The sequence below is a fragment of the Aythya fuligula genome, chromosome 9, assembly GCF_009819795.1.
Source record: "Aythya fuligula isolate bAytFul2 chromosome 9, bAytFul2.pri, whole genome shotgun sequence".
Lineage (NCBI taxonomy): Eukaryota > Metazoa > Chordata > Aves > Anseriformes > Anatidae > Aythya > Aythya fuligula.
In genome coordinates, this window is record NC_045567.1 from 26,331,911 (window position 1) to 26,357,305 (window position 25,395).

General features: G+C 37.6%; 1 protein-coding gene across 1 annotated transcript in view; it reads left to right on the forward strand.

Annotated features, from left to right (window-relative positions):
- WWTR1 (WW domain containing transcription regulator 1) overlaps positions 1–25,395 on the forward strand; it is a 64,921-nt gene that overhangs the window by 29,035 nt on the left and 10,491 nt on the right. Inside the window, exon 2 of the mRNA XM_032192981.1 lies at positions 10,411–10,547. Coding sequence (XP_032048872.1) covers positions 10,411–10,547 — 137 coding nt within the window. The remainder of the gene's footprint in view (positions 1–10,410; positions 10,548–25,395) is intronic.

Here is a 25,395-nt window from a genome sequence, read left to right on the forward strand (position 1 = left end):
AATTGCTGTGACGGTAGCTGGCTCAAGCACCTTGACAGTACTAAAGTTACAGGAAGTAATTTTGAACTGAACCTGACATACCAGAAAACCAGTGAAGGTGTTTGCAGATAGAACTGATCTTGTAAAAGATACTACTATAGAAGAAGTGCTTGAAAAGATGAAGGAAAACTACTCTAATTCAGTACTCCACTGTAGAACAGGAAATGATGGACTCTCTCCTTCAGTAGCAGTTTATGGTCTGTGCTAAGGCAGTTGACAAATTTTTTTGGAGAGCCATGAATGTACCAGGGCTAAGGTGTAAAGGAAATGATTGGTATTTGTCTTCTGGTCCAAGTTGAGATGCACCTACTAGGTACCATCGTAATTAATGAGCATGCTACCACACATTATTTCTCAGTCAGTGTATACAAGATGAAGTCTTAATTTGGTTTCCAAATTCACTATTTTTTTTTTTTTTTTAATGTAAATGTACTGTAATGAATCATTTCCCAGTCAAAGAGTTGTTGAATATTTGAATTAGGCTGATTTTTTAAAATAAATTTAATTCAAAAAATAATTGGAAGGAGTTTCTCTTGATTCTTTTTTTTTTTTTTTTTCCTCCATAGAAATGTGTTTTTGTGGACTCAGGAGCACATACAAGCACACTTTCACTTAGCAATTGCCCATTGTGTTGTGGGGTAATTGTAAGCTCCATTTATCCATTTATGCAGTGGGTGCCTAAAGATCCATAGAGCACAAAGTATCCTGGACATACCTTAGCTGCTGTTGTAGAAGAAATGAGAGTAATGGTAATAATACAGGTTCATTTAATCTCTGCCTTACCACATGATAATAGATTATGAAAGATGGTTGCTGAAAAATAGGTGAGAGGATTTTGCATGTTCAAAGGCAAGGAAATCCAACTGCTTGAGCCTACATTTATCTCCTTTGTATTTATTTTTGAACAACCTATTGTACTAGCTGAGCTGAGGAGATAGCAGAGGATGGGCATGAGCAAGGTGCAGAACTGTTGGTGATGTTACGTTTGGCCTCACCAAGCATACTGCAGACAGGCAATAACCTGAAACGCTGCTCGATCTCTCATGTCATATGAAGGGCTGAATGCTTGGCACCTGTGTGGGTTAAGTTCCTACACCAGATTAACAAAAATGAACATCATTTTTTCTTTGTTAGTTGTATTCCTGCTGCACTGGGGTCATGCTGAACATGTGATCACAGCTGCTGCTGTGGGTCTTGGTCTCTCAGGGTTCTGGGTCAGCTGCCTCCTGGCACTGGTCGTTGCAACCACCAGGATCACATAAAGCGGGCCAGAGACAGTAGTGACTGCCCAGGGAGAGGAGTCACTCAATTTTGGAGCCTGGGTGTGGTCAGCTGTGGGGCAGAAATGGGAAGCTTTTCTTGTAGTTACCAGGAGCATGTCTGGTTTGTGTGAATAGTTTTTTTTTTTCTTTGTAGGCATGCTTTAAAGCAAACTTCTAAGGCACCAAAAGCTGATAAACATTTTTACTTTTGCTGCTAGATCTGTCATCCTACTTGTTGCTGAAATATTGTGTGGGTTGGATCTGGCTGTAGTTCTATAGCCAGAAATTGCATTTCAGTACAGTGAGCAAACACAGAACAGACTGGGATGTTGTGGCCCCAAGGTCATTCCTTTAAAATTTCAAGAACTGTCCATTTGTCCATTTAAAAACCGCTCAAGTATGTCTGCTACATCATGTAGTGACAAAGCATTTCCGATGGAATCTTATTTGAAAGCAAACTTCTTTTTTGCCTCTTTTTTGCTTACAAAGGACAACAGAGTGAAGTTGGGCAATGATTTGGTTCTGCGTAGAGTGAAATAAGCAGATTTCCCAATGTTCAATAATGATGGAAGTGTATGTCTGGATGTTCCCCAACACAGTATGAGTTATCATCCTGCTTGGAGAAATTAATGAGTCAGAACATACAGGTTGTTCACATTAATGAGTCATCAACTTCCCACTTGCCCTGAAGCAGCTTTACTTTGATGTAACTCAGTCACAAAATCCCCTCTCATAGTCCCTTTGACAAAGGCCTGATAAAGAACTCTATACAAGCACTACAGTGTTAGCTAAGCTCTAAGTTTGTGTTATTTCAGGTGAGAGCACGCTTATGGAATAATACATTTCAAATCAGTTCTTTCTTTTCAATTCTCCTTTTTAAATTATTAGGTCTGAATTTGCTGATACTAGAAAAATATACGGTCATGAAGTAGAACTAGATATTAGATAAAATATTAGAACCTAGCAGTTAATAATGATAATATCTAGTAGAATAATAATTATAATAATACCTAGTAGAATTAGATGCTAGATCTAGTATTACAACCTAGTAGTTAAAAAATGCAATACACAGCAGTAGCTCAAGTTCTGAAGAACATTCTCATTTCAGAGTGAGAAGCTGACACCCAAACAGGAAACATTTACCAAAAAAAGCCTTAGGTACAACAGGAGGAACAGAATCAAAAAATCCTGGTAAAATACGGATTTACTTAAATCTGAAGTATTGCTTTTTTTTTTTTTTTCTTTTTCCTAATGAGGAGACACCATTAGGATGCAATTTACAGCTTGCCAAGCTTGTGCATCATAGGACTTTGTGGTTGCAAATGGTTTTGGCAACTTGGGGCAGTGTTTGTAATAGCATATCTCTGTCATACTTGACAGATAGTTGGTATCTCTTTCAAGTTGTAAATACTTTACTTTCTCTGATTTCAGTAGGAAGTGTTAACCCTCAGCTAAGCATTCTTGAAAATTATATTTTCAAAACTTTGCTAATAAAGACCCCCATCAGTTTTCCATGTGATTCAGAAAGAAGTTAAAATGAATGTCTCTTCTTTCCCACTCTGCTTAATTATGAGTAAAGACCTTGTTGAGAAATAGTCTGCTCTGATGCTAGGATTTATAATGATAGGAAAAGCAAAGATTGCTTGTGAAAAAAAAAATTGAAAGTGAGAACTTCAGCATGTGTTTTGGGGCTACCTTGTCAAGTACTTGAATGCTCCCCAAATCAAAATTCCATAAAAACAAGCCTTTAAAGTTCATTACATTTCTGGTTAGCAGTTCTCTGTATCTCATACTAAAGCTTCAATTTTATTGGTTAGCCAAGATATCCTTAGAGTTTGGGGCTCTTCCTCTTTAGATTCATACACAGGTAATGGAGACATATATCTTCACAATTTATAATAAGAAACCGTTTCACCAATTCTTTCTCAAACTCCTAGACTGTTTGGATAGTATGTATTGATGATGAACAGAAAATGGCATGCAATAAAAGATTGCATTGGATTGCGGCACTCATAAAATTGGTCTTTTTCAGAATTGTTCCAACCTTGAGTTTCATGTTCATCTTTAGTTGAGCACTTGATACAAGAATACCTTTTTAAGAAAATGTATGTGAATGCAATCAGCATTTTTTATTCATATACATTTTAAAACAAAAAATGTGTTATTGTTCCATCTTGTATTTTCATAACAATTACAAGAGAAATTGAAATATATAATTTAATATATAATTTACATAACTTTGGAGCTATTTTATGAAAACCGTTAATCAATTAAAAATTTATTATAATCCACAGACAAATGTGCAAAAATTAAAAGTATAAGGAAGAAGAATTTTTTCTATAGTTGCTGTTTTAGGGAAGTGAAGGCAGATTCTTCAACAGAATATATCTATTAGGACTGAATGACAGAAAGATGTTTTCATAGTATTTATTAATGTTGACAGATTTAGTAGAGTGTCTTTCTGTATAGGTTTCACCAGCGTGCAAGTAGAGTATCTTTCTGTATAGGTTAATTCTGTTGCACCAGAATGAAATGCTTAAAGTGATTTATAACAATATAATTCCATTGTTAAAACTGGTAAAGCTATCGTACAGACAAGGCCTTAGGGGATACTTAGGTCAGAGTTTTAATTCACTGGTGCCTAATTCTCAGTGATACTGGAGGTTAAATGCTTAATTTTTCATCAGTACCAGTGTAAAGCTCAGATTCTGGAAGAAGCAAAAGTTCTGTAGTCTTCCAAGGCTTGTCATCCATTCAGTATAGTTTAGCAATGAAGACAAGATTTCCTGTGTATATTATTTACCTTTGTCTGAAGCTTTGTTTTCTGTCTCATTGTTACAGGCTATGTGATGTATGCCAAGAAAAAAATACTTATGGGATTAGTATTTCTAGAAATAATAAAATAAGAAACAGATGGATTGATACAATCCCAGATAAGGATGTTTAGTTGTTTTCTCCATAGTGTTGTTTGTTTGTTTTTGTGTATAGAATCACTTAAATGGTTTTCATTAGAATGAAATTTCACATAGAATCGTAGAATTGATCATATAACCATAGACTGGTTAGGGTTGGAGGGGACCTTACAGCCCACCAAGTCCCAGCCCCTGCAATGGGCAGGGACACCTCCCACCAGAGCAGGCTACACAAATCCCATCCAACCTGGCCTTGGGCACTGCCAGGGATGGGGCAGCCCCAGCTTCTCAGGACAACCTGTGCCAGGGTCTCACCACCCTCACAGTGAAAATTTCTTCCATCTAAATCTACCCGCTCTCAGGTAAATTACCCCTTGTCCTATCATTACATGCCCTTCACAGAATCACACAGAATCACAGAATTTTCTAGGTTGGAAGAGACCTCAAGATCATCGAGTCCAACCTCTGACCTAACGCTAGCAGTCCCCACTAAACCATATCCCTAAGCTCTACATCTAAACGTCTTTTGAAGACTTCCAGGGATGGTGACTCCACCACTTCCCTAATGTAACAAGTCTCTTTTTATCTTTCTTTTAAGTCCCCTCTAAGTACTGGAAGGCTGCTATCAGGTCTCCCCAGATTCTTCTCTTCTCCATGCTGAACAACCCCATCTCCCTCAGCTTGTCTCCACAGGAGAGGTGTTCCAGCCATCGTTGTGCCTTCTTCTGGGCCTGCTCCAGCAAGGAGCAGAATCACCTCCCTCGACCTGCTGGTTGCACATTTTTGATGCTGCCAGGATACAGTTCATTTTCTGGGCTGCAAACACACACTGCCAGCTCATTTCCAATTGTTCATCCACCAGTATCCAGAAGTCCTTCTCCATAGGGGCTGTTCTCAGTCCATTCATACCCCACTCTCTACTGATGTTTGGGATGCCCTAGCCCAGCTGCAGCACCTTGCACTTGTATGCGTGAAATTATTTTTCCAGGCAGGATTAAACTAAAGAGAGGTAAAAGGGTGTGGTTTAACAGTCAAAAATCCTGCTTTTCTGCCACTAAGGAGCCGCATTCCCTCCCCCTTCATTGTGCAGCCCTAACAGCTGTTTGGATGAGGTTCCACCAAAAATAGAATTGGCAAAAGAGAAAAGAAGAAATTATTAGCCAAAAAAGCATCATACTTTCAAAAAAGCAAAAGAGTCCTGTGGACAGTACAGAGCTAGATGCTCTGTTTACAGCTGCTCAGTGTGACTGAATCTGGCCTGGCTGCTCCATATAGCAGAGTTACCGAATGTTTATAGTAGGCTTGTGAGTGGGAGCCATGGGTCATCTACTGGTCTTAGGCTGGTGGCTGCCTGTTGATGGATTTCAACAGTGAAGATCCTGAATTTTAGGGCAGCATTCTACATGCTGGTGTTTGAAATCTATCTGTAATGTTCAGTGTTTTACCTGCTGGCCTTTAAGGAAAAAGAGATGGTTCTGAATTTAATTTTATCAGTTCTAATACCCAGGAGGCTGTAAGAATGTAAAAATAAAATAAAATATTTTATTTTATTCTCCTGTATAAACGAAAACATACTAGGCCAAATTCTGTTATCAAAGTATAAATCCAATAATTTGAAGTGGAGTGAGCCAGCACCCGTTTCTGCAAAGGTTTAATGTAACCTTTTCCAATACCTGTGTAGAAATAAAGGGAGAATGTTTACATAAACAGTGGAAATTTTGGCAGGGCAGAAGGCTGCTCTGGCCTGTAAGCAAGCCTTTTAGTTTAGAGTCTCAGTGCATTCAGTTAGGGCATTGTTGTTTTCCTGGTTCTGTTTTCTTAAGTTGTTAGCCACTTGGGGATCCCAGCTATGGCTGTTGAGAGCTTATCGTGTTTACACAGAAAAATTCCTGTGATGTTGTTAGTTTTTAATGCAGTTAAATCTGTGCAGATAGATCTATGATCCTTATGTTTTTGACCTTTTTTCAGTTCTTTTTTATGTTAAGAAGTATTGCCGAACGGCTGATGCTGCCCTGCTTCTTACATGTGTGATTACAGTACAGATCGTTTTCTTTATAAAAAGGAGAAAAGAGGTGTTGAACAAAAGCAGTATTAGTTTTGAACTACAATTTCATGACCAGTTGCTTTGTATGGTGATTTGCACATTTTTCTCTTTTCTTAGAAGTATTTCCCTGTCAGAACAGGCTGCATGAATTTATTAAGACCTTTTTGAATTTATATTTTTACTTCAAATGAAAAATAAAATCTGCAGGTTATGATAACTTCTGTTTAAAGTGAAAATATACAATCTAGGAAAACAGTAGATTAGAAAATACTGTCTTGTTCATAGATGCTAAATGACGATGTGTTTCTCCATGTTTTTGTGTTGCCTTAATTCTGTCTGCCTTGTGGTACCTATAACTAAGAAAAGACACACATTTCAGAGAAAGCAAATAGCAGAGCTTATAAACCTTTATAGGCTGGACATTTTGAGTAGGAATATTTAAAAAAAAAAAAAAAAGAAAAGAAAAGAAAAAGAAAAAGAAAAAGAAAAAAGGAAAGGATGGAGAATTGGCTCATGGAACTACATAGAAAAAAAATCCTTTACAGAACTAAAGCTCATTTTATCCTAATTTGGTCATCAGAAACAAAGTGTTTCCACATGCAGTGTTAGGTCAAATGTGTTCATAAAAGAGTAACTATAGCTTGATTGTGTGGCATTTCAAGTATATTAGCATAGTACTGTTCATAATTTTTTTGTTTTCAAAGTCACTATATGGACAATGTTTTGCTGACCTTATGATAATATCATAAGCACTATGTCAGCACTACGTAAACTGTATTGCTGAAGAATATTTGTAATGACTTCTGTCAACAAAACTCTGTATGTTCTTGTTTTTACTTTCTAAAGATACTCAATAAATACATTTTTTTTTAATTATTTCAGTAGAGTGAACCCAGCAAGCCCGTATTAAAAATGCAAGACCAAAAAAAATTGTAGTTATGATAACTGACTACCAACTGCAACCAAGCACTCCTGATATCATGTTCTTTTCTAAATATCTGCTGTGCTGTGAGGCTGTGCAAAATTATTACCCACCTTCCATCATCATCTGTGGCAAAACTTCTAGTGACTTCAGTTTTTCAGGATCAAGGCCTAAGTGAAGATTTCTATCTCTTGATCAATATCTGGTTTTGCTACTTGCTGACCTATTTTACAAAGAACAGCAGATTACTTTTTGCTTTTCTCTATGCTGCATTTTCTATACAGTAATAGCAGCATTGAGATGTTTATATATAAAGTATTTTGTGTTATAAGTAACATCTTTCAATTCTTGCATGTAACTAAATATAAAGTGCAGAAAAGAAGGTAGCAAGAAAGAAACATTGGAACAAACAGTGCATGTTCTAGTGGTTCATTAACTCCAGTTGCATGAATTTTGTGGTCATCTGAGTTCATTGAACAGATTTCCCAGCTGCATTCTGCCCAGGAGATAAAGGCCCTTTCTCTTGGATGCATCCCTGAATATGGTGTTTCAGAGCTTCTTGGAGCTTCTTCAAGGCTAGACAAGTGTAGCTTCCAGTGTGGAGTTCTTCACTGAGCAAGTGACTGTCCATTTATTCAGCAGGAGGTAGTCCAGGAAAATGATAAGGATGTTTTGAAGTCAGCGTGGGTCATATTTGGGCTACTAGGTAGTCTTGTTCTCCTTTCCTAAATGCTTAAAATGAAAGGATCCTCGAATTGTAAGTACAAGTTCACATGCATGACACTGCACGTGTTCATAGCTCTCCCCCAAATCAAAAAATGAGTGATCATATTTTATTGTCTTTTAATGTCCATGAAATAGGAGGATGTTAAAGCTGAAAGGAACTTTGGTGATAAAACAGAATTTCAAAGCTGACCATTTTGGTATTCTATTGTGTTTTTAAGAGCACTTCAGTTACTGCTCATTGTACGTGATTGGCAGTTGTAGTTAAAGGTTTCAGATTTGTAGTTAGAGTGAATAATATGTTCAAACAAGTTACTGATTGCTTAATAAATATTTTAACTTGTGCTTCAGATTTTCCTAATAGGAATTTATACTTTCAGTTTCTACAGACGAATGTTACAGGAGAAAAAAAAAAAAGTCTGATTTAATTTGAATGTTTTTTCATTAATTTAAACAGGGTTTACATGTAAAAAATGTTTGAGAGTGAGAGATCTGTTTTGATACAAGCTATGTAAAGGCAGCATTTATTTAATCATTAAAGCTCATGCTTAAAAGAAATGTTTCACTATTTGGGGAATAATCTTTTCTATTATATTTGTTTATGGTATTTGTGTTGGTATTCCAAAATTCATAGCTTTGATTAAGTGTAGCTTCTTTTTTTGAATTAAAATGCCAGAGAAACAAAACAATGGAACTTAAAAAATATATATATAACTTTCATCTCATTTATACACAATTAGTACTTCAGAAAACATTGTCCAGTCTATTGGTATACCAGCATCTTTAGTTCAGAATGACATTTTATAATTTTGGATGAAAGATCATTTAATTGAGCGGGATACAAGAATTCTTGTGAATTAAAAAAGAAATGGTTTCAATGATAATAACAATGATAACAAGTAGTAAATATTCCAGAAGCTATGAAGAAATGAAGAGACTTAACTGCTTAGGGCCTGGGGTTTAGACAAGCATAGAAGTGAAAGTGTGATCTTTGGTTGCAGTTTTGTAACTGTACATTAAATGTAAAATATTAAGAAAAGGAAATGGCCACAGACTAAATAAAGACCGTGTTGCTTTCTTCTGTTCTTTAAAAAATGTCTTGGGTTGAGGGGAGGTTGTATTTTTTTGCTTTTTCCTGCTTGTAATTCACATTATTTGGTAATACCACAGACTGACTGTAAAGAGTTTGGATATGTTAACATGGCAGTAGATGGAAACTTGCTTGTGAAATACTGGTGGCCAACTGAGTCTGAAGCTCTGAGGTGGTCACAGCGTTAATGGCAGTGCTACCATAGGTAAAAATAGCAATGCGAAGTTTTGAGTTAGAGTTCGGTAAAGATGAAGTTAGACATTGCTTTTATGAAAGGTGGATTAGAATGGTTTTCCATACACAGATCATTTAAAAGTTTTATCCTTCTTTACATGTTCTACTAAAAGACTTTCCTCTTTTAAAGTTTTCTAGAAGGAAAAAAAAAAAGAGGAAAACCTATTTGAGTACAAAAAGTAATTTGTGATCTGTTGCCTGGTTAGTCAGTTGGGCAAAAAGCTGGATGTGCCAAGATGGAACCACATGCAAACAGAGCATCACTAGGTATATACCAGACCGGTGATTTGGTGATTGCTTTAAGGTGATTCCTTTGTTGTTTTTTTTCTTATTTGTCTTTCTCTTGTTTCAAATTGAATACATGCTGATACTTAAAATCCTTGTCCTGTTAAGTTACTGTCTAAACTGATACATTTCAATGAAAACACAGTCCCTTCACAATACTTTATTCTGTAGCAAAAAAAAATTTGTAGAAATGACAGGTTTTAGTTACCTCACTGTATTTTTCAGTGTAATATGGGTACATGAGGCTTTATGTAACTAGAGTGGTGGGTGCATTGTTGACCCACATTGTCTATCTTTCAGTAAAAAATGTTAGTGCCTTTACAGAGAAATTAGCAGTTACACATTAGTCAATAGGACATAATCTGCCCCTTTTGGCAATGAGAATATATTCTGATATTCTTGGAGACATATGGACAGACTAGTTTTTCTGGGCTGGTAAGGAATAAAGCAATCAGATCTAGCAAAACACGTTTTCAAAACTCAGCAAAATGACCAACTATTGGTTCATGAATAATGGCCTTGTATATGAGTGTAGAGAAAAAGATGGCTAGATCAGGAATAAAATTTTTGGATAATTAAATAGTCTGGAAGATAAATGTCTATTACAGATTTTCAAAATCACAATGGATATCCCCATTTGTTCAAGTAAAAGTAACTGATACATGAGTAGCATATGAAGTAGTAGAATGGCAAAGGGTAGAAGATCAAAAGAAAAAAAAGTTCAAGGGCTAAAGAAATGACAAGATGGTAGATAATTTCAAATGGTTTGTGGTGAGATAAGGGTAGAAAGATACAGGATAAGAAACACAAATAGGACTTTCATGGCATTATGCATTACCATGTATGCAATACACTTGGGCATTTTCTGTTAAACTTATGCTTTATCTTTACTTTCTCAGTCACATAGAAAAAATTACAACTTGGCAAGATCCTCGAAAAACAATGAACCAACCACTGAATCACATGAGCCACCATCCCGCGGCTACTTCCACACCTATACCGCAAAGGTCTATGGCAATGTCTCAGCCAAATCTCGGTGAGTACTGGATATCGTTTCTGTGGTGGAAATTCAAACAAGAAAGGAGGGCTACCTTTTACTAATTTGTTTGCCAAATTAATTTTTGGTCCAAAATAGGTAGCTCCGATTCTGCTATCAAGCCAAACAGTATGTTCTCTACTTTCTTGTTTTTTCCTTCTGCAGAGTTGGCAGCAAGTGAATTTGCACTGCTTGAAGTGTTTGAAGTTCTGACATTTCATGCATTTTATTTTAGAGCTTCTGTGAAAAAATTTTGATGTAGTAGTGAACATAGTAAAATAAACTCTTCCTGTGCTTTTTCATTCAGAGATGGTATAAAGCCTCTACAAGCCTACTATATCATTTTCAAAGCTTACTGCATTAAGTCCTGCATTAAGAAATCTGTCTCTAGTCTTTCCTGTGTTTCTTCAGGTTAGAGGTTGTAGCTGTTTTTGTTGTTTGTTTGTTTTGCATAGTTAGGTTCTGTAATGGAATCTACTTGCAGAATACTAGAAATTTATTTTGCAGTAAGAATTAACTGAAGACCTTCTGTAAGTTGTGTGGTTTTGTTGGTGTTCCTGCTTAGCACTTCAAGGTTAACTTTAAGCATCAACTTATGTTCATCTGAAGTTGCCTGTTATAAATCTTAGTGAAAATAAAACCATGAAAATTCTGAAAATATTAAAGAAAAAATGTAAATGGAAGAAAACCTTTTTCATGTATAATTAAGAATGACATTTTTTCTGTAATTTTTTGCTTCTGCAGCTCAAAGCCCAGTAGTTTTAACTTCTCTAGCTTTCAAGAAAATGAGGAACAGATAGGACAGCTTACAGGCTCAAGATCACAAAACTGGGTCAAATAGGCAGTCATAAAACCACAAACCTGATTCTTGTTCAAGTTAATTTTGTTAAGTGGATCTCATAATTTCATGATTACTCATTTGCAGTTCATTGGGGTTGTCTCTTCACATTTACCAAGAAAACTTGAGAAAACATTTGGTTGATGATAGTCACCGATAGCAGTAATACAAACTGCATTTTTATTTATGTCTTGAATTTATACTAAATATCTAGGTTGTTCCCTGAAGCAGATCATTTTAGTTCATACTTTCTCTAAACAACTGTCCTGCTTGTCTGTATTCACTACAAAGGCATTGCTGGTTACGCTGTGTGAGTCAGCACATAGCAGCAGGTGGTCATCATAAAAAAACTGAGTGGTCATCGTAAAAAAATGAAGTAAAGAATGAAAGGCTAGGGTGTACTGTAGGCTGTCGTACTACATGGCAAAACTAACAGTTGGTCTGCACGTTATTTCAAACCACAACTGCTTTATGTTGATCTGGCCATCCTAATTTTGAAATGGCCAAGAGGTAAGAGTAGAACAGGGTTTTTTTGTTTGTTCATACCATCTCCTCAGCTTACATTGACATCTGTTCACTATAATTAAGAAACAGAGGAAGTCCCGTAAATTAGCACGCTGTTCAACAAGCTTTTTCCCCCAATGCATCAATGGAAGTGAAGTGAGGTTAATCAAAGAGAAATTGTATACTGAAATACTTGCATATTGAAGCTTGGAGGAGGGTATTTCTCCTCCAAGAGATTTCTAATCATACAAATGATTAGAAATAGAAGCCAATATCTAATTAAGAGTCTGTTCTTGAAGGGACTTCAGATGCCCAACAGGGTTAATTCCACAGACTTGAAAATCTGTCACATCAACTACAGACAATATTTTATTCAGTATCCTTCACATTATAGACAAGGTACTGTTGTTGTTAGGTATTTATACGGTGCTTAGTATAGTGGTTCTGGTCTGCAACCGAATTAACTAAACATTAGCCCACTACAAAGATACAGAAATTTCCATAATGTCCATATTTATTTAGTCAAGAAAATATTTTATCAACATGTTTTGGTGAGCTTTTCCTTGTTCCTTTGGCTTTCTAAAGGAATGCTGTGACACTTCTTTGGAAGCAAAAAACTGGTTATGCAGTAGAGTAACACTTTCTGCACCCTGTTATTAAATTCAGCATCACTGTGCATGATTTTCCAGTCCACCACCTGCTTGAACATACCAAGTATAACATTATTTTTTTAAAAAATAGAACAAAAGATTTTATTTAGAAATTGTGGATATATATATAAACACTTACATATACATCATCACAATCTTGTAATTTCTGTGTGTACTTATAAGTACTTACATATCTGTACAGGATGCAGTAGCTTCTCAATTATTCATGTGACCGTTTAAAATACGTATGAGTGCAGTTTCTGGTGTTAAAGTAGAACATCTCTGTTTTGAAATTATCCTGGCCAAAAGGAGGGGGGATACCTTTCTACTCTTCTGTGATACAAAAGTTTAACTTCTGAAGTTGTTTTCTTGGGTCTGCTCAGACTCTGAACTGAGCAGCAATTCTTTGGTCTGGTGGTGAGACCTCTAGCCAGAAGTGATTGTGCCAACATCCTTCAGACATCAGAGGAAAAATGGAAACTGGATAACAAGTTAAACTCTTCTGGACATAATTTGTAACTTTTTAGTAATTGAAGTCTATGCATCTGTCTTTTGCCTTCACATTTTTTGGTACTGTAGGAATTTAAAAAGTTTTCTTTTGAAGATGTGCCACCTACAAGAAAACGATCTAAGTATTCCAGGTCTGCATGCTGGTCTGCACTTTCAATTACTAACACGTGCTTTCCTTGGTATTCTTCTTATAAAGAGATGGAAAATACTTTGTGTTCTGTACAGCTTGTTGCTTTGGTTTATAAACTCCTTTCAGCAATACTTGCTGGGAAGTGTACAAAGGCACTTATAAACATTCTGTCAAAAGCACAGTGTGGCTAAATGATACCACATTGTAATATGCTTATGCTTGAGACAGAGAGAAACCTGTAGTGAGAATTCACTCAAATTGGTAGACATACCTTAAAAAATCTGCTGTACTTTTCTACATTCTTACTGCAGATGTATTATTTCTGTTCTGAGCAGATGGCTTAGAACATTAGCATAATGGCTTTCTTATAACATTAGCAGTGTTTGTTTTCTCACCAACATTTAAAGCATTGCTTTTTAAATGTTGTATAACAAAGGCATCTGAAGGCATTTCTTTCTTTGATGCATCACGTTAAGTTTACATAAAACTAATAATACATGGTAGGTGAGTTTCTGTGTTTACTTACAAAAGACCACAAAATTCAGTGAAGTTTCTTGAATGGAAAGGGAAATTTGTCTCTGATACTGAAAGCATATTGTTGCAGGTTAGCAAATACTCAGACTTGTTCGGTCTAACCTTTTTAAATATTTTACCTTTGTTGTTTTTCTAAGGAAAGGGCAAAATTAACAGCAGTCTTTTAACTATTTTGTTGTTGGAATGCCAGATGGAAAATGATCAGCCTCTGACTGAAGACAACCAGAAGCACTGCATTTTTTATTTCTTCATGAGTGCTTCATAAATGCTATTTACTTCAGTTCTGAATCTGCACATGGATATGTTGTCTGCCCAGTCTAAAACATGGCCTTTTCCAACTGATTGATAAACTATTACGTACCTACTACCAGTCAGCTCCGTTAGTGTTTTAGAATCAGACCCTGTGTGGAAGGAGAAGTATTTGTGCAGCCTCGTTTTTGGCACCAGATGTAGATCCCTGAATTAGGAGACTAAGCTCCATGGGCTTCCTGTAAATGAAAGGAGGCAGAGAGCAGCTGCAGTGCACCCAGTTTAATGATCAAACTACTGCCTCACTTAAGTGACTAAACTGTTCTCTGTAAATGCCTAACTCCAAGGTAAGGAAGCTAGTCTGCGTTAATGGCAGTCACTGGAAAGTCACTGAAAAGAGATGGCAGTATGTGTTTTGTGTGTGTGTGTGTGTTTTTTGGTTTGGTTTGGTTTGTTTCTTTGTTTTTGTGTAGCAAAATTTAAGGGAAAAAAATAGATCCTTATAAAAGTTTGTCTTTTGCAATTATTTTTAATTAAATTCTGATTGTTTTGTAGTTTTTCTCTATTCTACATTATGCAACGCTCAGAAACATTTTTATTTTCATCCTGATGCCTTCAGACTGTTTTAAAGAGATTTCTTTTGTCATTGTAGTTTTGCCTGATTGGTGAGAACAGCCTGATCTTCATTTAAATGCTTTTTAAATTTTACAGTTTGCAAGTTATTCTGAAAACAAACAAAACAAAACAAAAAGCTTATAGTTTTCTGTAATGTCTTCTGTATCAATTGACTTGAATTTATAGGTGTGAGTTACTTCAAAAACCTCGTTACTTAAAAACCTTAGCCATCACAGAACAATTAAGGTGGGAAGGGGCCTTGAGAGGTCTGTAACTGAACCTTGTGCTCAAAGCAGTCAGCTTTGAGGTCATACCAAGCTCCTCAAGACTTCATGCAGTCAGGTCTTGAAAACCTTTGTGACAGATTTGAGGTTCCTGGTGCAGTTCTTAGCTTTCATTAGACTGGAGCCTGGCAACATAAATAAAACGAGTGCTGAATGGTAGAGTTTTAGAATGTGTAATATGTACATAATAATAGACAGTGATTTCTGGCAGAGGAAGAAGGTTGCTATATATACTTTTGTCTGCTCTTGATACCTGCACTTTCACCTGATTATATAATGTGTAAATACAGACTGTAAGAAAAATAAAACATCGTGGCACATCTGTGGTAGAAGCTGGTAATATTATCTCCATTTAGTAGGTCAGGTTTTTCAGGCATAAGACAATGGAAGGCCCAATGTTAATCTGTTCATGGTCAACGTATGCATTGATTCTAAGAGATGAACCATACTAACTTACTGAGTTAAACTCCAAATGGAGAATTGTTTGATTTTTTTTTTCTTCCTACTGAAGAAGAGAAAGCTTCTTGCCTTAGAAGCTTACTCTGTCAATCAACTCTACATAGTTGGACCAGGGATCCAGAAGGGAGGTTAGACCAGGTGATCCAGAAGTCCATTTCAACCTCAGCCATTCTGTGATTCTGTGATGAAATTCCACCAGTAGATACGATCCAAGTGATATGAGCAGGATACTTTTAACTATTAAATACACTGGTTCTGTAATGTGAAAGCCATTATGTATTACACAATAGAGTTTAATGTGGAGAATCTCTTACACACTGACAACTGTTTCTGTTCTAGAAATTCATCCACAAATCTAAAAAGTTTAGCTTTCAGCTGTATTGCTCTAGGTAATTGAACTGGGTCTGGACAAACAGGTTTTATGGCACTTTGCATCTGCTTTCCTGTTTTTTTTTTTGAGTCAGTCAGGAAATCCAACCAATAAAACAATGCAGTATACCTGTTTAAAAGCAATAAACACATGAAGCAAGGTTTCCATATCCTGCCAGGATAAAAGAGGTGTAGCTACTATTGTTTGAAGATGATAAAATACAGTTCTGGTTACTGTGTCAAAGTGATCTGGAGATAGGAAACCCCTAAGGTGTTTAAAAACAGTCAGTATGTATTTTAGTGACAACTATCATACATTAAATGGTCTAGATTTTGCAATACATCGTTTGCATTGGCTGGAAGTGTGGCAACAAGTAGGTAACATTGACAGGAACACATTTTCCCCCTCAGTAGCCCATACCCACACACCACCTACATGGTGGAAAGGCTTCCTGTTTCAGGTCATTTTTAATTACCGGACATCCTGAAAGAAGCTGACACAACCCAGTTATGGTCAATGTGAATAATTTTGGCACCTGCTTCTGGTTAATAAAATAGTTCTTACAGGAGAGCTGGATTTGTTGTAGGGGACTAGTACATTCTGTGGGAATATCAGTTTTACAACACAGCTCTGGGAAAGACTTTTCTTTGTTGTTATTTATAATTAAAACCAACAACTGATTTCAAATTGAGAATTTGCATGTGTTTTGAAGACAGAGGCTAGCAGCTATAGAGATTAACAGAAATTAATTTCAGTATCAGGTAAATTAAATTCAGATGTGTGTATGACACACAGAATTACAGAATGTTAGGGATTGGAAGGGACCTTGAAAGATCATCTAGTCCAATCCGTCTGCTGGAGCAGGAACACCTAGATCAGGTCACACAGGAATGCCTCTAGGTGGGTTTTGAATGTCTCCAGAGAAGGAGACTCCACAACCCCCCTGGGCAGTCTGTTCCAGTGTTTTGTCACCCTCACTGTGGAAAAAGTTTCTTCTCATGTTTAAGTGGAACATCCTGTGTTCCAGCTTGCACTCACCGCCCCTTGGCCTATCATTAGATGTCACCAAGAAGAGCCTGGCTCCATCATCACACTCACCTTTACATATTCATAGACATTAATAAGGCCACCCCTCAGTCTCCTCCAAGCTAGAGACCTTCAGCCTTTCCTCATAAGGGAGGTGCTCCACCCCCTTAATTAACCTTGTGGCTCTGTGCTGGACTCTCTCAAGCAGTTCCCTGTGCTTCTTGAACTGAGAGAGGCCCAGAACTGGACACAATATTCCAGATGTGGTCTCGCCAGGGCAGAGCAGAAAGGGAGGAGAACCTCTCTCAACCTACTAACCACAGCCCTTCTGATACACCCCAGGATGCCAATGGCCTTCTTGGCTACAAGGGCACAGTGCTGCCTCATGGTCATCTAGCTGTCCACCAGGACCCCCAGGTCCTTTTCCCCTATGCTGCTCTCCAACAGGCCAGTTCCCAATTTATACTGGTGCCTGGAGTTGTTCTTACCCAGGTGCATGACTCTACACTTGCCCTTGTTATATTTCATTCAATTTTTCCCTGACCAACTCTCCAGCTTGTCTAGGTCTCACTGGATGGCAGCACAGCCTTCCGCCATGTCAGCCACTCCCAGTTTAGTATCATTAGCAGACTTGCTAACAGTACGCTCTATTCCCTCATCTAGTTGTCAATGAATATATTGAGTACCTTGTCCCATGAGATTTCCCCTAGCAGTTGGTTGAAAAGGCCAAACTTCGCCCTAATGAATTCCACGGTTGTGATTCTGGTTTGTATTCTGTTTCTGCCACATGAGATCCCAAACTCCACCATCTCATGGTCACTGTAACCAAGGTTGCCATCAACCTTCACTGCTTCAGCCAGGCCTTCCTTGTTAGTGAGGACAAGATCCAGCGGCACTCCTCTCCTAATTGGCACACCCACCATTTGCATCAGGAATTTTTCATCAATGCACTGGAGGAACCTCCTGGACTGCAGATGGATGGCTGAGTAGGCCTTCCAGCAAATGTTAGCATAGTTGAAATCCCCGAGGATCTGTAATCATAAGGCTGCTATCAGCTGCCTGTAGAAGGCCTCGTCAACTTCCTCATCCTGATCTCGTGGTCTGTAATAATAGACACCCACAACAGTATCACCCATGCCAGCCTGTCCCTTAATTCTCACCCACAGACTCTCAGCTCACTCCTCATCTGGCCCTGGACAGTACTCAGTACAAGTAAGCACTCATATAAAGAGCAACTCCACCACCTTGCTTGCTGGCCTGTCTTTCCTGAGCAGGACATACCCATCTATGACAGTCATGTGAGCTGTCCCACCATGTAATCGCCACCTCTGTAATTGCCACGGGATCATAATTTCCTGATTGAACAGGGATTTCTAACTCCTTTTGCCTATTCCCCATACTGCATGCATTGGTGTACAGGCACTTCAGGGAGTAAGCTGAGCACGATGATTTCACCCTAGGGACTGCATGGTCCTAAGACCTCATGGTCTCCCTCAGTGCTACAGCACGGCCCCACTGGTGCAAGCCCAGCTACAACCCTATCCATCTTCGAAGCTGGTTTAAAGTTCTCCAAATGAACCCTGCTAATTCCTGTCCCAGAACCCATTTGCCCCTGTGAGATAAACCTTTCCTGCCTATTACACAGATAAAGACCTTTACACCAGCAGCCAACTGTCTAGTAAATCTGAAATGTTAAAAGTTGATGTGTTTAAGAAATGTTGGTATTTTTTTTCAAAATCTAGCACTTTTTAATTTCAACATCAAGAGGTTCCTGTTGTTGTAAGCATTTCCCTTCAGGGTTAATAATAATCTAAACATGTGCTAGTGAAAGACTAGTCATTTTCACAGTTGAAAACTAGATGGAATGTAAAAGCTAAAGATTTCATGAAACAATTGAAAGCAAAAAAAAATATTTAATACATATTTTAAATAATAAAGGTTATCAATAATTGGTCATTAACATCAATGCTGTCCTTCCTCAGTCAAGCATTCCCCACTGTTATTTGTTGTTTTTTATTAGGTGATTTAAAAGGAAGTACCTAAGTTCCTACATAGTCAATCTGTAAACTTCGAAATAATTTCCTGCTAAATCATAGCTTTGATGCTGCACCTGCATTTATTTTATTTTATTTTTTTAATCTTGACACATTGAAGACAGGAAAAAGTAGTTACATGTGCATATCATAGAAATGAACATTACGATTCAAACTGTGAGAAATTTCTGCATAGCTATTTTCTGCCCAGAAATCTGAATAATGGACTCTATATGTACTGGGTCCATAAAGAAAGTACAACTGCTTAGTACAACTTTTTGGTTTAATACTTCACAGATTTTTGGAACAAAATGCACTAGAACTGAAAAGCAGCATTTTTTGCTGACCTTGTTGGAAGGCTAATGCTGTTTCTGGGAAATAAGTGAAACAAGCAGTTCTTTGTTGGCAGAAAGAGAGAGAGACGAGGAGGGGAGCCTAGTCTTTTTTTCCTCACAATATCGTGACTAAGTCAAAATTGTAATATGGCTGGGTTCTTTCTTTTTTTTCTTTTATTTTTTTCACTTCTATAGACGTGGTTTTCATCAAACGGTGTTGTGTAAAGGACACCAGGCACTGGCCAGCTCATATGAATTAGTCTCTGGACTGCCCATAAACAGCGTAGAGAAAAAGATCCTGAATTGCATTGAGACACTTCTGACCCTAAAATCATAAAAGTTGTTACAATCGGTTCAACACGTGTGTCAAAAACAATTTATGCTTGCATGTTTTGGCTTCCATGACTTGCAAATTGTGTTGCCCACAAAATAATCCTTGCCTAGTATGTACCCAGAACTTAGTATGTAACAGAAAGGTCTCACACAATGCCAGAAAACCTGATTTGTTAGAATACCATTATTAATTTAAAAATAAATAAGACCAATAAAATAATTGTTTCATGTTTCATCTAACTGGAAAAAGGGAATTACATAGGACTAATCAAGATGTGAAATAAGTCTTCATAATTCCATGGACTGCAGTGCGACTGTGACGAAATACTCCAGGTTTGGAACTTAGCTCTACATTTTTATTCACTTTAATTTGAGCTAGAAAGTTGTGTAACAGCTGTTTAATGAAGAGACTTATTTCATATTACAAAACAAATTTGTTTCTCCCAAGAGAACTGAATTCAAGGGCACCTTAAATCAGTCTGCTGTAAGGATGACTACTTTTGATCTGCTATGTTATATCCAATCTCCTTTACCACATGGTGGTAGAATTTTTCTTCTTAAATTTTTTGTTTGTTTGCAGAACCTTAGAAATCTTCCAGTGGGAATAGCAAACCCTGCCTAGGGAATTTAAGCTTTCTGAAGACGTTAGTTATCCTTGGACCCCTCGGAATCAGTCCAGAAGTTCTAAGGCCTCCCAAAACACAGGCTGAAAAGAGCTGTTAAGGCATTACTTATTTATTAGATGTGTCATTGAACTGAAATTGGTATTCATATTGGGCAACCTAGTCTGAGCTTAAACTGCAAGTTTTTCTATTTTAACTCAAACTCTGTTATGTTCCTCATAATATTCTAATGTAAATTCAGAATTCAAATATAACAGAGCAGTCAATAATAAAGCCAAGTAAGTAGCACAAAAATGTGGCGTATGATTATATCCTATGGAACAGAGATTTGTAGAATGTTGTTGTACTGTTACGTTGCACACAGCAGTTGGCACAAGACCTTCCTTTGACTTGGCTGGGCTCATTCAAACCTTCATTGACAAAGAGTTATCAGCTACATACAAAAAAGTGTTACTGGACTTTTCAGTACAGGAATTCACTTGAGAATGGTAAAAGAGAATCAGTAACAGTTTAGGCTAGTTCCAGGAAAAGCAGTGAAGTAAAAGACTTTTCCCAAAATAAGCTTGCATTTATACCACCCAGGGGTGGTTTTTCCATTGTTGAGATTATTTTTATTCCAACTTGTGTATTTACAGATTCGCTATTAATTTTAAATCTAGGCAATATAAGACATATCAAACATGCCTGAAGATATTTTCAGGTACTATAATTTTTCATTATGCCTATGCATATCATTGTAGCTTGCCTTTCAGAAAAGCAACTTATTTTCTTCTCAAAAATATTTTTCTTCTTGTTGTTTGAAGAACTCACATAGTAAGAATTTGAAAGCAGTGAGAACTCTTGGTCTTGTAATATGTGATCATACTTTGCCACATATCTTTTGAAGAGATTCTGTCTGGATGGTGGTTTTTGCCCAGGTAGATAGCTTTGTGGGATAAGACCTACCTGGTGTTACATACAGTGTTTTGAACAGGAAATATGAGGCATGGAAGAGGGTAGGGAAGGGAAGCTGTAGAGGAAAAAGAGGGGGAAGTATTTTTAAGTGATCATAAGTGTTGCCACAATTGTATGGTAGATAAATGTGACCACAGATTTTGTTGGTATTGATTCTGTAAAGAAAATGTCTAGAAGGATGCAAGTAATTATATATGAAAGCATGCATACTTAATTATTAATTACTGTACTAACTAGGGTGTAATAATAGCAAGAATCAAATAGTCTGTTGAGACTTTCGGAATTGCCCTGTCTAAGGCAGTTTTAATTTGCATGGATTTGTAAACCTCAGTGTCATTTTCACAAGCATAAATTAGGTAAAAATACATGATGATGCTCAACACAAAACGGGTCACAGAAAGAGTTTCCAGCAAAACTGAATCTTGCTTTTAATTTATTCTACAGAAGGTTCAACCATATTAAATGTATCATTTCAGAGCTTCCATAGTTTTTTTTGCCGCAGTGAAAGGAGGCAGTCATATTTTCTGTCATAAAATGTTGAGAAGCATACACAGGACCAGTATGATCAGATTGTTTAGCTTTACAATGTATAAAGATGTTTTCTGTAACAAAGAAGATTGGTTTGGGGTGATAATTTTTCATATTTAGCAAAATGCAAATCACTTGCTAGTTTATTTCGGTTTATGCCCAGATTTGTTTTGCCTTGTTTACTGTGTGCAGTCAAAAAGTTCGAGATATTAGACAACATCTGCAACCTCATCTCCGGTGGAGAAGCTGCCTCAGTGGAGTTGCAGTATGTCCATTTGTCTCTAGATCTGGCTTCCTTTTTTATCCAGACATCACTTGGGTAGAGCTTAAAGATTTTTTATATTTGTTTTGAATTATGAGTTCCGGCGTCCTGACTGGAAGGTACTGCAGGCTACACCAGATCAGCTATATTGTACCTGAACTGAAAGTCCAGCACTTGACAGAAACATTTAGTGTCTAATGCATTTGCTGTGCTTTTGTACTGTGTTTAGCTGGGATGGAATTAATTTCATAGCAGCTGGTATGGTGCTGTGTTTTGGATTCCTGACCAGAACAGTGCTGATAACAGAGCAGTGTTTTGGCTGTTGCTGAGCAGAGCTTGCACAGTGTGGATGGAGGCTTTCTTCTTAACCCCACTATTTCCCACCACCACACACAGCTGCCCCGCCACCAGCAAGCTGGGATGCACCAGAAGCTGGGAGGAGACTGCTGGCTTGAATTGATCAAAGGGACATTCCATACTGCGTGGCCTTGTGCTCAGCCATAAAAGGCTACGGAAAGGAGGAGGAAGGGGGGGACATTAATGGTTGTGGCATTTGTCTTCCCAAGTAACCTGTGCAAGTGCTGAGGCCCTCCTTTTTAGGAAGTGGCTAAACTGCCTGCCAATGGGAAATACTGATTTTTTTATTTTTTTTTTATTATGCTTTGCTTGCATGCACAGCTTTGGTTCACTTAATAAACTGTCTTTATCTCAATGCACATTTTTTTCATGCTTTAATTCTTCCAATCCTTTCCCCCACCCCGTTGTGTGGGGCTGGGGTGTGACAGGGTGGGTGTTTAGTTGCTGTCTGGGGGTGGCCAACCCACCATAGCATGGTGACTGTGATTTTCAAAGCTCTGGATGGCTTTAGTGCACATTCAGAACACATTGAACAACCCCTGCCCAGTAAACTCCAAATTGTTGTATTTGTCCCATGTACTCAGATGCAATGTGCAACATATGCACATTTCTGCCAACCATCTCAAAGCTTTGTATCCAACTATTTGTGTAATGGAATTGTTCAGTCCACTAAGAAGTCCTTTTACCCTTTCTTCATCTGTCAAAACTCCAGTGGCAAATGCCATTGTTTGCAGCTTGAACAGCACTACTTCATTAGGTTTTCTGATGGATCAATCATTCAGTAGCTTTAACTGCTCTGCCAAACTGCAGGATTTCTGGGCTGTTAGTTCATTTAGGAAGACTAAGAGAGATGGAAGTTTTGCATTAGTACTGCCAGCGCCTCTCTCTGTTGCCTCTGGATTTGTCTGTAACATGATGGCATTTCCTTTCTGTGCATCATTTATCTTGAGTATTCCAGCTACCACTAAGTCTGCAGGGAACCTGGAAAGATCACTTATCGTTGGTAAACTTAATTTATGTTCTTTGACCTGGATGTTTCTTTAGGTCTCCTGATTTTCTCACGTCAGAATTTCTTACAGATAATAGCTGTTGATGTAGGAAGCTGCAGTTTTCAGCACAAGCCTGTCTGTATTCATGTAGTATAGCTGTCTTTAACTTAGGAGCATCATGTAGCGAACCACAAATCTGAAACTGTGTGAAGATCTAGCCCAGGTCTCTTATGGTCCTCTCAAAGCTGGTGCTAATGCACTTCCACAGAATGAAGTGGGTGGCTCTGTGCTGCAGTCTGTGGGTTCCAGGAGGCTTTACTTGGGGATCAGATGACATCTACATTGCCTCTGGAGAAATCACATTGAAGGACACACTGGCATATCTGTGCTATACTCTCCAGAACTTCTGATTCTGGAAGCACATTGCAAAGAAAGTTTAGATATGTCTGCTTGCTTTCCACAGGCCCTGGAAGGATTTACTAGTGTGGGCTTTGCACCACCTACAGGTAATAAAGCTCTTTCTAGACCCAAACTAGGTATAGCACATGAGTAATCCATGCCTATTAGATATGGCTAGTCCTGATCTGCAGAAGTAATAAAATAAATCTGCACCATGACTAAACCTTACAGTTGGCACTTTCAAAATTCATTGTATTTCACTCCGGACCTATCTGGATGTTATCAATGCTGGATGCGATTCTTAACACTATGAACAAGAAGAAGCTAAGCATGGAAGTTGAAGACACATTCCACATGCCATAGCATTTGAACTGCTGGTATAGAAAAGCTCTAAAACCTAACACATTAAACGCTTGTTCATAACAATGTATATTGCCTTTCAGTTGAACTGAAGCAGAAGAACACTTGCAAACCTGCTGTTATTTAATTACACATCAGTTCATTCCCAGACTCAGCTGTTTTATTACTGTACAAGTAACATTTTGACCCTTCAGATATATTTTTAGAACAGCTGAATGCAGCAGTTGCTGTGGAAAGTGCTGTGGAATGTCCCAGATTTTAGTTTCATTTTGTTTTCTATAATGAGTTGCATAACAGTTTTACACTATTTTTATTTCCAGTTAATATTTGTTTTGAGCTAGGTTAGATTAATTTGCATTATGTGTCCATGCACACACACACAAACTAGACCTGTCTTTGCAAAAGTAGACCACCTGGGTCCTACATGAGTCCTAAATTTGCCTGTGCAACGTGATCGTGATGCACTCAAGAATAATTCAAGTGGCACAGTGCTGTTATGTGGCTAATAAGATCTAATAAGATCAAAACCTGGGCCTTAACATCTGTGCATTTATTAGCTGGTTTTGAAAAAAAAAAAAAAAAAAAAGTGATTTTATCACTGTATCAATGCTACATTTTAAGATAGATTTTGTCATACATGTACTTTAGAAGATACCTTAACAAAACTATCTGTACTCATTTGAAAGCACAGACACATGGCTTCTCTATATTTGCTGTTTCTGAGTCTATTCATAAAGTCTGCTGCTAAGATAGGTGTCCGGTATTGAAAGTGAACGAAGAGTTACCTGAATCCCTTTTTTTCTTGAAGCAGCGTATGCTGGAGAAAAATGTGGTGTCAGCAGGTTCAAATGACATCTGGTGAATTTGTCCCTATTACTCAACTCAATGGCTTTTTAGAACTCATTCCAATTAGTGGCAGTTTTGAACAGAGCTGTTTCTCTCTGGACGTATGTCCAGAGGTTTCAGACCTACAAACCTCTGAGAAGAAAGGCACTGACAGGAACAGGAGCATTGCCAAATAACACAAATGGTGTGGAGTTGGTTGAGGATCGCTCCGACCTAGTCCTTTGCCTTCTATATATGTCCTGTACTGAAACTTGTAAAAAATTCTCATAGCTGTAGCTTTATCAAACACAGACGATGTAAGTCCCTTTTATTGGAAGTAGCACGAATTTTTGTTGTTTCTTAGAAATATAACCACAGAAAAAGGATAACATGAGGAGGAGGAAGCAGATGAATGTGCAAGAGGTGATAGCAGTCAATAACCCTGGTTTCATGTGGAAGCATGATGTCATTTGTGTGGATGCAGCTGTTTGTGAGCCACACATACACTGAATCAGTAAGAACGTTATATTGCTGCAGAGCTGCTTTTAGCTTGGATTATTTATTGAGCTGAATTTGCTTCTGAAGCTAAAATGTCATGCAGCTGCACTCCCAAGTGGTTCCATAGTGCTGTACCTACGTGTTGCTGGATCACCCAGAATTTAAAAGTCAGTTCAGATCTAT